We start from the raw sequence: 12716 nt of genomic DNA on the forward strand, positions 1-12716 counted from the left end.
CACATTTTATTAACCAAACCTAAATATTAACTAACACCTAATATAACATTGAAAATCACATACAGAGTTTGTTAATTGTTACAATTTCATAGAGAGCTCTCCTTTAATCAGATTCCAAATATTACGTAATGCTTTCATATCAAGCTAGAAATGTGTCTGCTGGATGCTCAAGCACGTCCCACTGGAATGGATGTTTCTGGATTTGTTTTTCCCTTTTGTTCTCCTCCCTCACAGCATATTTCAGCACATACAATTTACTAAAAAGTGCATGCATTCCTTGGCCAACAGTCACACAAACACACTCGCTAAACCCGAAGCTTGTGCATGCAGTGCCTTTCATCCGAGGGCAGCACCAACATTGCTGCTGCCCACGAGGGCACCAAAGGAAACAAGGCATTTGAAGACCAACTCATGCACTTCTAAAACACAGCTAAACTAAGAATGGCCACAGAGCAGGAGTTTACAGCACAGGGTTCAACCAAGACATCCACTGAGCTTACAAACTACCCCCAGCAAGGGTGAGCAGTAGCTGAGGCAAGCCACAGATTCCCTGAGGGAATGTGGCTGTAGGGGACACTATTGTAACTGCAATTCCTGACCTGGACAACCTGAGGTCTTTGGATTTAATATTCCATCATGCATTTTGCATTTGTGAGCTTGACCTCGTTGCCCATTATGTCCACATAAGCACGTAGAAGCTGTAAGCTCCTGCAGCATGGAAGCCCAGGGGCTGGAACACAGGATGTGAAGAGTTGTCTCCTTGGGCTTTGAATTGCTCACACTTAAGAAATTACTTTCTGCCTAACCAGGCTAAATTTCTTCCTGTAGTTTCAGATGATCACAGTATTTTTAAGACAGAATCTGGCAGTGTTATGAAAGCTCATGTCCTGAACTTTAAAACATTCTGCAAGACCTTAAATATCCACCAGTGAACATAAAACTACAACCAGATCTCAACTCTGTGTGTGTACTTCAGCCATTCTGCATCCACTCGACAAATGATCAGTCTGTGCCAACTTAATGGCTTGGAATTCTTTGAGAAAATCCTAAACTGGCTCCATTATTCATTTATAGCTCTCAAGTATCCCCCTTTTGCACCCCACAGCAGGTAAGTGAAACCCAGAAACCACCCACCCAAACAATGGCATAATCCAGAACTACAGGACAAGGAGTTACTCAATCACAGTACTAAGCTGGAACCTGCTTTCTTTCAAAGACATACTAAGTGCATCCTCTTTCACAGAAGGATATACCTTTGGCTTCCTATGTGTGACTTCAAACACAGCTAGTCATAAAAATTAAATGAGAGCACAAGATGGAGTGGCTTACAAACATCACATTGCAAAAGACCATCTGAAGTTTTCACTCAGAGCTTCCAATATATAAACAACTAAAGTCCCAGAAAACTCTTGCTAAGTTGGTGATAGTGTGGTCCCTTAAAGATCTAACCAATTAAAAAATTCAGAGTGACTATTTTCCTTAAAATAATTGATGCATTTAGCAAGGGAAGAAAGATACAGACTAATACGACAACATTACTTTACATTTTTTTCCTCCTTCTAAATATATTTTCCCAAGACACAGAAAATTAAAGACTTGGTTATACCTGGACTTTAGAAGTCTATATTTGTTGCTGACTCTTTTAGTCTGACAAAATATTCTCTGTATTGGAAATACCAGAATTATTCAATATGTTATGTTATTCAGTATTGCTGGAGATGTGCAAAAGTGGTTCTTCTGCATGAATGAAAACTGTTAAGCAAGAAGGCCACCACTGACAATGCTAAGTGATAATTTACAAAATACAGAAAAATTTAAAAGACGGAAGAAGGCTCTACATCTACTCACCTGACATTTCTTTTTTACTGCATACTGTAAAAAAATTTTCCATTCCATTTCCAATATATTTGGACATACTTCAACCCAGATCTCACAGAAATCAAAAAGCAGATGTTCTTAGTTTTAGTGCTTAAGCAGCTTTGCCTCACTTTCAATGAATACTCCATCTGTTTCCACACAACGTGGTGTATTACTGAAAGCTTACATTTTATTACAGGATACTTTCCATCTGAAGGGATTTTTTACATTTAAAAGAAAAAGACTGAAAAAGCTATAGACTGAGCAGATAAATGCAAGTCCTATTACTAATTATAATCATATATATTATATGATGGTGTGTATATATATTTATACACCATTATTTATTAATTATATCATTATTGATGTACTAAACACAATGTCATAGAGAGGGTTGGGAATACCTTTTTGTGAGTATTTTTTTTTACCATCACTCTCATGACATCACATACTTTCATTGTATTATTGAAGGAGAGTTTTTTAGGCTTCATTTCTAAAAACTGAATTCTAGATTTCCAGAAAAAGCTCAAGCATTTCTGCCTCCTTGTGTCCCTGGTCACAAGGGAAAACTCATTCTTTTGGCATCTCTGGTTTAAATTACATTTGTGTTCATTCCCATTGAACTGTTGTAAGAGACAGTGAAAAATAAATCAAAATACAACATTTTGTCACAGCTTTCCAAAATGACACCAGCAGGATTCAGAATTACAGAATCACAGACTGGCTGGGGTTGGAAGGGACCTCTGGAAGTCATCTGGTCCAACCCCCCTGCTCATGCAGGGGCATCTAGAGCTGGTTAGTTGCCTATGTCCAGGTGGCTTCTGAATGTCTCCTAGGATGGACGCTCCACAACCACCCTGCACATCTGTGTCAATATTTGGTCACTCTCACAGTGAGGAAGTGTTTCCTGATGTTCAAATGGAGCTTCCTGGGTTTCAGTTTGTGCTCACTGCTGATGGTTCTGTCCCTAGGCTCCACTGAAAAGAGCCTGCCTTGTTCCTGTTTGTATTACTGTACATTGTATTTAGACACACTGGTAAGATCCTCTTATCCTCCAGACTATGGAGTTCCAACTCTCTCAGACTCTTCTGGTGAGAGGTTCCTTCAGCATCTGCAGAAGCAGGCGTATCAATAAGCAAAAAAAAATGCTGACACTTTCCTCACTTTCAAGCCATTGGTTCCTCTCTCTGTCACCCAACACAACCAACACACAGCAAAGCACTTTAGCACAGTAAAGAGCTCAGACTGCTTTAAATATCAGAGATGTCAGCAATCATGCCAAGGCAGACCTGAAATCCCTGAGGCCCAGACACGGGCCTTGGGAAGTGAATGACAGGAGCTGATTGAAAAGATTCTGGCTATGAGAATAAATATGCTTCCTGCTTTTCACACCCACACAGGAATTTAAAAGTCTAATGCAGAAGAAAGTATTTCTACTGAGGGAAGAAAATAAATACAAACTCAAATGCCACTGAAACCACTGAGCCTTAACTAAACACCTTCCTACACCAGGGTTCAGCCATTAGGAACCTCTTGTCTTTTGTATTTCTGTTGGTGTTGCACAAGGCTTCTCCTCCCTTTGACAATGAAACCTTCCAGCTTTAGGACTTCATGAAATAAAGCTTGGCTCCAATGTAAAAATCAAAGTAAAAATCAATATCAAACAGAAGCCCACAGTCATGATGAAGCCTTTTTTAATCTTATATGGATTATATGTTGTGCCATACAAGAGAATGGCACAACATATAATCCATATAAGATTAAAAATTATTTAGGCACAGCACATTTTTAGGTTGTCACACTTGCTTGCTCTTTTTAAAAATATTTTTCACTTTTTTTCTTTAGAAGCACTTATTACCTGGGCACTGGGGAGACGGGTTGCAGTTTCAAGCTGTGGAGGTCCCACTTCCTGTACTGCTGGGACTGGATCCATCGCTCCATGTTTTTTACCATGTTCTGGTTTTAAACAAGAAAACAGCACACAACAGCTGCATCATAAAGGCTGAACAGCAATTTCAAACAGTCTCTAGAGTATGTTGAAATAACTTCCACAGCAAAGGCTAACAAAAAGCCCCAAACTTAAAAATTTTTCCATTTCATGGTTTTAGGACAAAGTAAGAGCCACTTTTCTATTGTATGACCACATTTCAAAAAGAAACAACCCCACTAACACATAAGTGGCAGAGAAGATTCTCTAATTAGGCAGTTGGACATTTTATTCTGATCAAGATAGAGAATTACTATTCTTCTCTCACACCTTAAAAATAATGGAAGATACTGATTGTTCACTGACTGACTCATGCTGCTTCCAAAATTAAATAACATAGCTTTGGACCCTCTATCCATTTTAATGCAAAAATGCAGATACAATTAATCTTCTCAGTCTTACCAGAGTGAGTGACATTAGCCTATTGACACAAGTGCTTCTGCCAACCTTTACTGTATTAATCACAATTATAAGATGTCTGATTTTTAATTTACCTTTCTCTAATTAAATGCAACAGGTATTACTCTATCTGACTAAGAGCTGCTATTAAAATGGAAGCCATGTAAGATGGTCAAATGAGTAAAACAAATACAAACTGTAGAAGCAATTTCTGCAACTTATAGAAAGAGCAACAAATCTGTAACATTGGTACAATCTACAAACAGAGGTACACTAACCTGCATTCTCATTGCTACTGCAAGAGAACCAACAGTCTTTTCAGTAGCAGGGTTGTTCTGCTGACCATAGCTGTGTTTCTCTGAAAAATATAAGTATTGCAGTTATAAATCACAAATCTTCTGTGAGTGGGAACATGTGCATTTGAAAGTTATATACAAATAAAAAATTTCTGAAGATTGACTTGAAATTTACCAATATTACTGACAAAATTATAGGTGGCTTCTCTAATACTTCAAATGAAACCAACCAGAAGGATGAATAGACTATGAAAATCAGAGAGTAACTGTATGTTCTGAAACATATTACACAAACCCACACAAAGAAATTCGCAGAGATGTATTTGAAAAGCTACATGCACTCTTAAACAGAACACCTAAATGAGCATGGTAAAGACAGTCTTCTCTTTGACACACACACTACAGTGGGCAAGAACAATGAAATGATCACAAATACCATACAGGATCATTATAACTTAGAAATAGTGGATACAATTTTTTTTTTTTTTAATAGCAACAGTTATCTTCATCAGCATGATACTAAAAGCAGATATTCTGGAGAGTCTACACAAATCAGAGTGACTTCAACTTCAGAGACAGTTATAATTGTTTCTAGTGGCAATATAGCAAATGATAATCATACATTAGCTACCCCAACTAAACATATTATTTTGTCATTTTGTTGTAATCCTTCTTCTGGCTTGTTCTTCTGTTGTTGCTCATTGACTTTTATCTAGACACAATTTCTCCAAAATTCACATCCTAGTCTCTGTGGGCATATCAAGGCCGTGGCCACGTTCTGAAGGGCGTAGATATAATTGTAATAAAAAATAACAACTGTACGCTGACAGCTTTAACCTTTCTGCCACGGGGGAACTGAAGTGCAAGCCCTGACCTGGTCAAGCTCTTGCTCTGTTCACCCCTTCTGCACTGGTGATAAAAGGCTCACGTTTCCTTGCACAACCATCCCTCCCCACAAGGGTCCCAGAGCAGCAGGGCACAGCACCCTCAGACTGCAGACAGGCTGGCAGCCACAGCCCACTCTCCCACGTCCACTGCTGAGGGAACAGGAGATCCTCCCTGCAGACCCTCAGCCTCACTCCATGTGCTTCCTGACCCTTTCTCAAACCTTCCTGCCAGCAGGCATCCACACATCAGTGACACAGCTAACCAAGCTGAAGGCAACAGTCCTCATATTAAACTCTAATTAAGAAAGTGTCTGAAAAGTCCTTCTTCTTGCATTAACACTTGCAATTAAAACAAACAAACAAACAAACAAACAAAACCCCAACAATTTCTTCTGGAGATGCTCAGCTTTAGATTTAGACAGAGGAGTTTTACTGGAATAGTCTATCACAGTCATAAGCTGACTCTTGTTGCTTTGAGACCAGGCTGGGAGAGCTGCCAAGCAGACAAATGAAGTAGGAAAAATGAAGTTTAAAATCCCCTTTCAGACAGCTGTGCTTTACAGAAACATTTTGACTTTTTATGCTATTTGGCTTAATTCAACTATTTTTATCAGGGCAGAGCTAGCATGTGTGTAAATACATATTAGAATCAGACAATTCCCTTCAATAAACTATTTCTCTCAGACTGCCTATGCTACAGAGTCACCCCACAAATGACTAACCAGGCTTTTACAGGGGTGAAGGGGAAGCTAGAGGTGAAAGTCATGCACGCATGGAGTTAGCATGACAATCACAGGATTGCAACAGCTCTCCTAGGATAAATTTTCCACATGGAAGCTGCAATAGCACTCCCTGCTTCAGACTATGGTCAGATCAGCTGAACTTTAGATATTGTGCTCCCTCCTCTGACTCATACCCTATTGTGCAGGTGAGTGAGAGCTGCTGCCAGGTGCTACCTGTCTGCTCAGGCAGCTCAGAATAGAGATGGGGAAATGGTTGAATTTCCCACTAACATACTTAGCCATGTGGGCTTCAGCTTTCAAATGACCCCAAAGGAGCTGGACATCTCAAATAATCTCAAATAATTCTGGCATCCTTAAGTTTTGTTCAGAAAGTTACTTTCATTTCCATACATTCGCATATAAAGTATATTCCTGCAAGACTCTACCAGCACTCACCTGATTCCAAGATTGCCAGTACAACAGAAGCAGATGTTGCACTGCTAGAAAATTGCAGAATGTTTTAAAATTTGGTCAAAAAAAATACTTGAAAAAGAATTGTCACTTTGGAGTGAACACTTTTATCTCTACTCTCCTGATTTACAACATTACACTTCCCCTGTTCAGCTACATCCTTGCAAATTCTGAGTGCTTTTAAAACATGCAAGTGTGTTAGACAACATGCACACCTACACAAGTTGGAAATCTAGCCACCATCTACCAAGAACAAATATTACTTCATGGCCATTATTGCTTTCAGGCTTCATTTAGCTCCTGTGACCCCACAGATGTTAAGTCGGACATTTCTAAAGCAAGAAAAAATCCAGAACAATTTCCAAGCACCTCAGCCAGATTCCATGGAAGTCAAGAGACAGTTATAAGACTCAGTTGTTTCTCCAAGGTCACAACTACTCCACAATGGGCTTTCCACAAACATCTTGCATCTAAACTAAGTGCATTCTTCCTGTCAGACACCTGTGTTCCTCTCTAGTAAGCCTTGAGACCAACATTTTTATAGCTGGTAAAATGCATTTCTGCTGTAATTTTGGAGTTACCCCAAAGTTCTGACAACTTCAAAAGCATTACCAAAAGACAGACAGACATTTGGTAGAGTTCTGGCTAAATTATCTTGATAAAAATCTCATGCTGTCTTTCAAAAAAAAAAATGCAGTACTCAACAGAGTGCTACAACTTGAAAAATGCAAAGAGATGTATATGCTTACGCCAAATCTTACACTTCCTGCATTAGAAATGAATGTTACTGTGGTGTGTAATGCAGTTCTTCTAACACTCTTTCAGAGAAGGGAAACACTAGTATTATCTACAGTTCTTTAGAGCAACTAAAGCATGAAGATATTTAAGTCTTAAGATGTAGCATGCAGTTATACTACATAACTTTGAGGCCTGTGAAGGCTCAGACTCACTTCTCAATGCAGAGAATTAGGAATCTGAAAGTGGGGCTTGCACCAGGCAGCACACAGTGCTGGGAGAGTCCAGTCACTCCTGGTGCCCACTCAGGCTGCATGGACTGGCTCATCCCACCCTGTCAGAACCTCCCCAGGTCTGTCACATAAGAGGTTTATACCTTCAGGATTAAAATGAGGGGAGATTCATATTTATTTATTTTTAGGTATGACTGCTGTACCACCACTCTCTCTCTTCTCTATTCCTTTCCCCCTCTCCCCCAGTCCTCCTTCATGTAAGGCTGTGTCATAATAGCAGGCTGGGTACCTGCTCAAGAGACCTGTGTGCCAAGCTCTGCCCTACAGATACTTAGCAATTATATCCAAAAACCCCTAGGGGAAGCAAATGGGCATTAGAGATGGAAGGATTCTCTTTGTCACTAGTACAGGAAAAAGAAAACATGAATTCTTTTTGGACAACTTGTGCAGCATCAGGAAGGGAAAAGGCTTGGTACCCATCCTTGATATCCTCAGCAGGATCAGAGATCTGCTTTGGGAGGCAGACAGTGAATGCCCAAATGCCTTCAGACAATCAAGTGAATAATAACCCAGATCACCACACCTGCAGTGTCTGTTCAAGTCAAGGGTATATCATGAAAGACAAGGAAAAAAATCTATTGCTAAGGCCATGCTTTGCATGGGAACAGCAGCTGCTCTTTTATGAGCCTGATCTTGCATTAGCTCTGCATGGAGTACCTGCTTCATTTGCCCTTAGGGAATATCCCTAGTTTAAAACCCATGCAATTAGGTTTTCTCAGCTTTATGCTCATTTCCACACTTTTGGTCAACAGATGTCAATTTAGTGCACTTGTGATAAGATTTTAAAAAACCCCAGATAATCAGTCATGCTACCCATGTACTTCCTCATTTTCCTATTCATTTGCAGCATAATCTCATTGGGATGCTGAGCAGTCAAATTCACATACACACCAAAAATCTAGAAAATATCTAGAGATCTTCAGAGAATTTTAAGAAATTTTACAGGTAAAATGACATGTTGTTTATTATTATTACACATTATTCTAGCAGCGGAGTAACTTCTGGGAAGATTTCTTGATTTTATTCCCAAGAAAATTCTGTAGCATTTTTTCAACTGAGAAATTATTGAACACATACACACTCTACAACAAGTTAGGGGAAAAGGAAGGAGATTAATCCAAACCCTTTTTTGATGGAAAAATGACTGCAGGAGACATTCTGCCTCTTCTTAACTACACATGATTTCTGTACTCCCTCCTGCACCACTCTCTGCAGTTTCACAGCACTTTGCAGTTGATGTTTCTTCCCTTCTTCTCCTTTTCTAATATTCCAGGTGAGCCCACAGAAGTCATAGGACAAGACACTACACACAACAGCACTATGTAATAGCGCAGCTGATGACCCAAAAAAGTCAACAGATGATGACTTTTGACTCTGAACTCTCTGAATCCACTGGGTCATTGCTTATCTAACCATCCTGCTATGAAGAATCTGTTCCAACCTTTCCTCTCCCACCTAACATCTTTCCCCTATTTATACACCAAAGAAAGGTGTGCACATGCCCTGTGCACACTCCTTTGAAGGCCCTCCCAGAGATGCAGCTTTTAACCATGCTGCGTTGTCACCAAGATGCCACACACATCCCAAAGGCTCACTGCACACCACTGGCAAGAACTGTTACCTTTTATCACCTCTTACCTGGCAGAGGATCACGAGCACAGTTGATGACGGTGGCCCCAGGCTTTGTGCAGCTCACAGGAACATCGTGGGGTTTCGCGCTGCCGAACACCACCGCGTCTGCGTGACGGAGCTGGGCACGGCCCAAAGCACCCCCAGAAACAAAACAAGCACTTCATCTTAGAAACACACACTTGGATAGGCATCTTAAATATATTCGCACTTACACAGCAATAGCCTTTTGAGCAAAGCTTTTACAGACAACGAGAACAAAAACTGATCCAAACTATCCAAACTGATAGTTTGATTCTTACCTGCAACGAAACTTAATAGCATTTAAAATTAAGTTAGGTAAACAAAATGTGAGATCAGGTGAATGAGGTCAAAGTATCAATATTTAATGGGAGTTATATCCTTCCAAACAAAAAGTTCTACCATTGTCCTAAAGTCCAAAATAACTTTGAGTAACTTAAGAAAAAGAAGGGTTGAAAGACAGTAAATAGGCACTTATAAAGAGTACAGTCAGATTGTCTGACAGTAGAAAACCAGGCCAGCTGTCAGGATTGCAGGATGGCCCCTTCTGCGAAGATCAGTGCCTTTGAATACCAATTAAAGCACTTCTTTCCTTCTCAGCTCATGTCTGCTAATCACTGCCCCTGATTTAGCTCAACCCAGCAATGTTGGAGCAAAAATGGTTACCACAAAAATTCTTATAATCAAAGACCCAAGTGCCTTTCTCTCCCCACTTCCTCTGAAACAGAGTCCTTTACCAGAATCACCATGAGATAATGGACAGCACCAGAGGCAGATGTATTAAGATACACCAAAAAAGCAAAACACAGACATAGCATTGCCTCAAGCCTGACTGCAAAAATTATTTCAGAAATACAGCAGCTTTGATAATATTTTGGATAAATGTAAATTAATTCCAAGTGTCACAAACCCAGTGAGCCACTCTGTGAATTGATTTGTGACTGACAAGAGTTCCAGCTTCTTTTTTGGCCAAAAGTGCTCTGACACAGCCCTGCCCAACACTCTTGCCAAGAAAGAACAGCTACAAATCTTGTCAGGATAGCAAGTTTTTGGCACAGCTGAGCATCCAGGAGGGGAGAAGAACGTAACTGCTGCGGAAAAGGCAGAAAACTAAAAAATCTCCATCTTCCCCTCAGAGGACCCAAGGATGGCCTAACCCTCCTTTGAGATCCCCATGTGGAAACAAAGCCAGAAATGTGGGAGAAGGTCTACTTGCTTGACAAATGACTAATGCAATGAGCTGATTCAGGCTTCAGTCACAGGTCCAGCAACACTCCTGTGATTGCCTGTGCACAGCCATTCAGCCTTGTTCAAATTGGTCACACTCCTGAGTCTGGTGCACATATCAGCTTACAGGCCACTCTCAGAGGGGCACATAAGTCATAATGCTTGTCCAGTGTCAGGTCAAATGATACTGGGAAATCTGCAAGGAAATCTGGATAAAAAGATGCTGCAATGCGTCATGTACCAAGGATACCGCACTGAAGGCACACTTTGCCCTGCAAAAAAAGGAAATCTCTGCTGTAACAATCAACATCAACACAGAGAAAAACAGTAATTTTTCTCAGTTGCATGATCACAGCCTTTTTTTTTTTTTGCAAGGAAAAAATAATTCATATTCTAGCAGTTATAAATCATATACTGTAAGTCAAGATGCCTTTCCATGCAAAGCCTCTGGGACAAGGACTAAGAGCTTTGCGCAGTGCTCAGCATCGTGAGTTGATGAACAAGTTGAGAGCTGTATGCAACAAGTAATAATTCTGATGAATGTTCAGCCAACATGCTTATGACAGAATTGATTCAAAGTAACTGTAATGTCAGAAAACAACTGATGGAACCAAATATTCATCTCTATGACTACCGACCCTAATGCTGAAAAATGTTCTTAACAGCTGAACACAATTATTTTTGTAGCCAACATTAATGGTGGTTCAGATAGCTAACATCACACATACCCATAAATTTTAACAGAAAACCAGCTGGACCTTTCATCTCATTGCCCTGCCCCACCTTCTCCATGAAAAAAAGTTGTATCACATGGCAGCAAAGAGTTGTAACACAGGTTCAAGACACACTGATTTCTTAGAGCCTTCCCCAGTGTGATTTCCTTTCCCTTATTTCACAAAGAAAACAATATTTTATGTGCAACTATTGAAAAAGCTCCTGCAGAGTCAATAAAATATATTTATCACAAATATTTTTGAGATTTTTTTTCCCCTGTGAGTATTTTTTAAATGCATATCCAGAAACTGGGAGAGCAAGTCCACTGAAAGCAAAATACTTGTGTACAGAATTTTGGGTATCCTTGGAAGAGATTTATGTGATCTCCACGAGGGAATTTTAGTTTCACTTGCAAGAAGTTTTCTCTCTTGCAAGATTTTTCTCTCTTGCCATAACCCACCCTTTTGACTGCCTGTTTAGTCACTAAAGCAAGAAGCAAGCCTTGGCATGCATGTTCAGGGTCAACTCCTACATCAGAAACTGATCACGGACGTGAGAGATGGAAAAGTCCAATGAAAAAATCACAGTTAGCCTCCCTTGGCAAATGCACCACAGGCCCTGCACAGAGGACACAGAGGACACATCTGACAGGAACCAGATGTTATAGGCAGCCATAGCCAGAAGGTCAAGGAGATACCCACGAGGGAGAGCATGTGGCTGCCTGCCTCACGCTTCCTGGACAGCCAGGCTCCATCCCATCAGGCTGGCCAGAGGAAGGAATGACAAGCAGCAGGCCAAACCCTCCCTAATGCACTAGGCAACTGGCTGGAGACAAAGCCAAGAGTCCAGCAGTATCCTGCCTTCTCACCGGTAAATATTTTTTCAGTTGGGAAGAGCTGTGCCAATAAATAATCTGCAACCTTACCTCATAACAAAATATGATCCCCTCCACCAAGATTTAAGTTGAAGCAGATTAAGAAGCACCACCCATTCCCAAGACAGAACACCAAATGTTAAAACAACAATACAGACTTTCCAGCCAAGTATTAAATGATAATGGCACAAAGTAGCTGTATATTACAGATCACTGAAACTCCATTTTGCTGTGAAGACTGCATAAAATTTTCATTTTTCCGTAGTTAAAATGGACTGCTACAAAAGCCATTTTTAAATGCATGATCAAACAGAATAAAAATTAAAATTAAAAGTTGAAATGTAGACCCTCAGAGTCCTGGGTATGAAGCCAGGCCATATAAAATTAAAGAGATGTGATGAGGAACAGAAATCTGATTAAAAGTTTTTTCACAACTCTATCAAAAAAGTCTCTTTCCACATCAGTTTACAGATCAGGTTCCACTTTAACCACAGCAATTCTAACTACTTTCTGAAATTTTGAAATTTTTTTCAGTCAGTGACTAGTTTCAGGTACTTTTTCCACCAAGGCATGTACTAATTACACGGTTTCTTCCAGCTTTCCC

At 40.1% G+C, this 12716-nt stretch overlaps 1 protein-coding gene across 1 annotated transcript in view; it reads right to left on the bottom strand.

The window, feature by feature from the left end:
- Positions 1–12716, bottom strand: part of MTHFD1L (methylenetetrahydrofolate dehydrogenase (NADP+ dependent) 1 like) — a 139191-nt gene that overhangs the window by 117772 nt on the left and 8703 nt on the right. The window contains exons 6-8 of the mRNA XM_058801095.1: positions 9286–9397; positions 4522–4601; positions 3716–3813 (exon numbers count right to left, since the gene is read on the bottom strand). Of these exons, the coding sequence (XP_058657078.1) occupies positions 3716–3813; positions 4522–4601; positions 9286–9397 (290 nt within the window). The remainder of the gene's footprint in view (positions 1–3715; positions 3814–4521; positions 4602–9285; positions 9398–12716) is intronic.

The sequence above is a fragment of the Ammospiza caudacuta genome, chromosome 3 (genome assembly GCF_027887145.1).
Source record: "Ammospiza caudacuta isolate bAmmCau1 chromosome 3, bAmmCau1.pri, whole genome shotgun sequence".
Classification (NCBI taxonomy): domain Eukaryota; kingdom Metazoa; phylum Chordata; class Aves; order Passeriformes; family Passerellidae; genus Ammospiza; species Ammospiza caudacuta.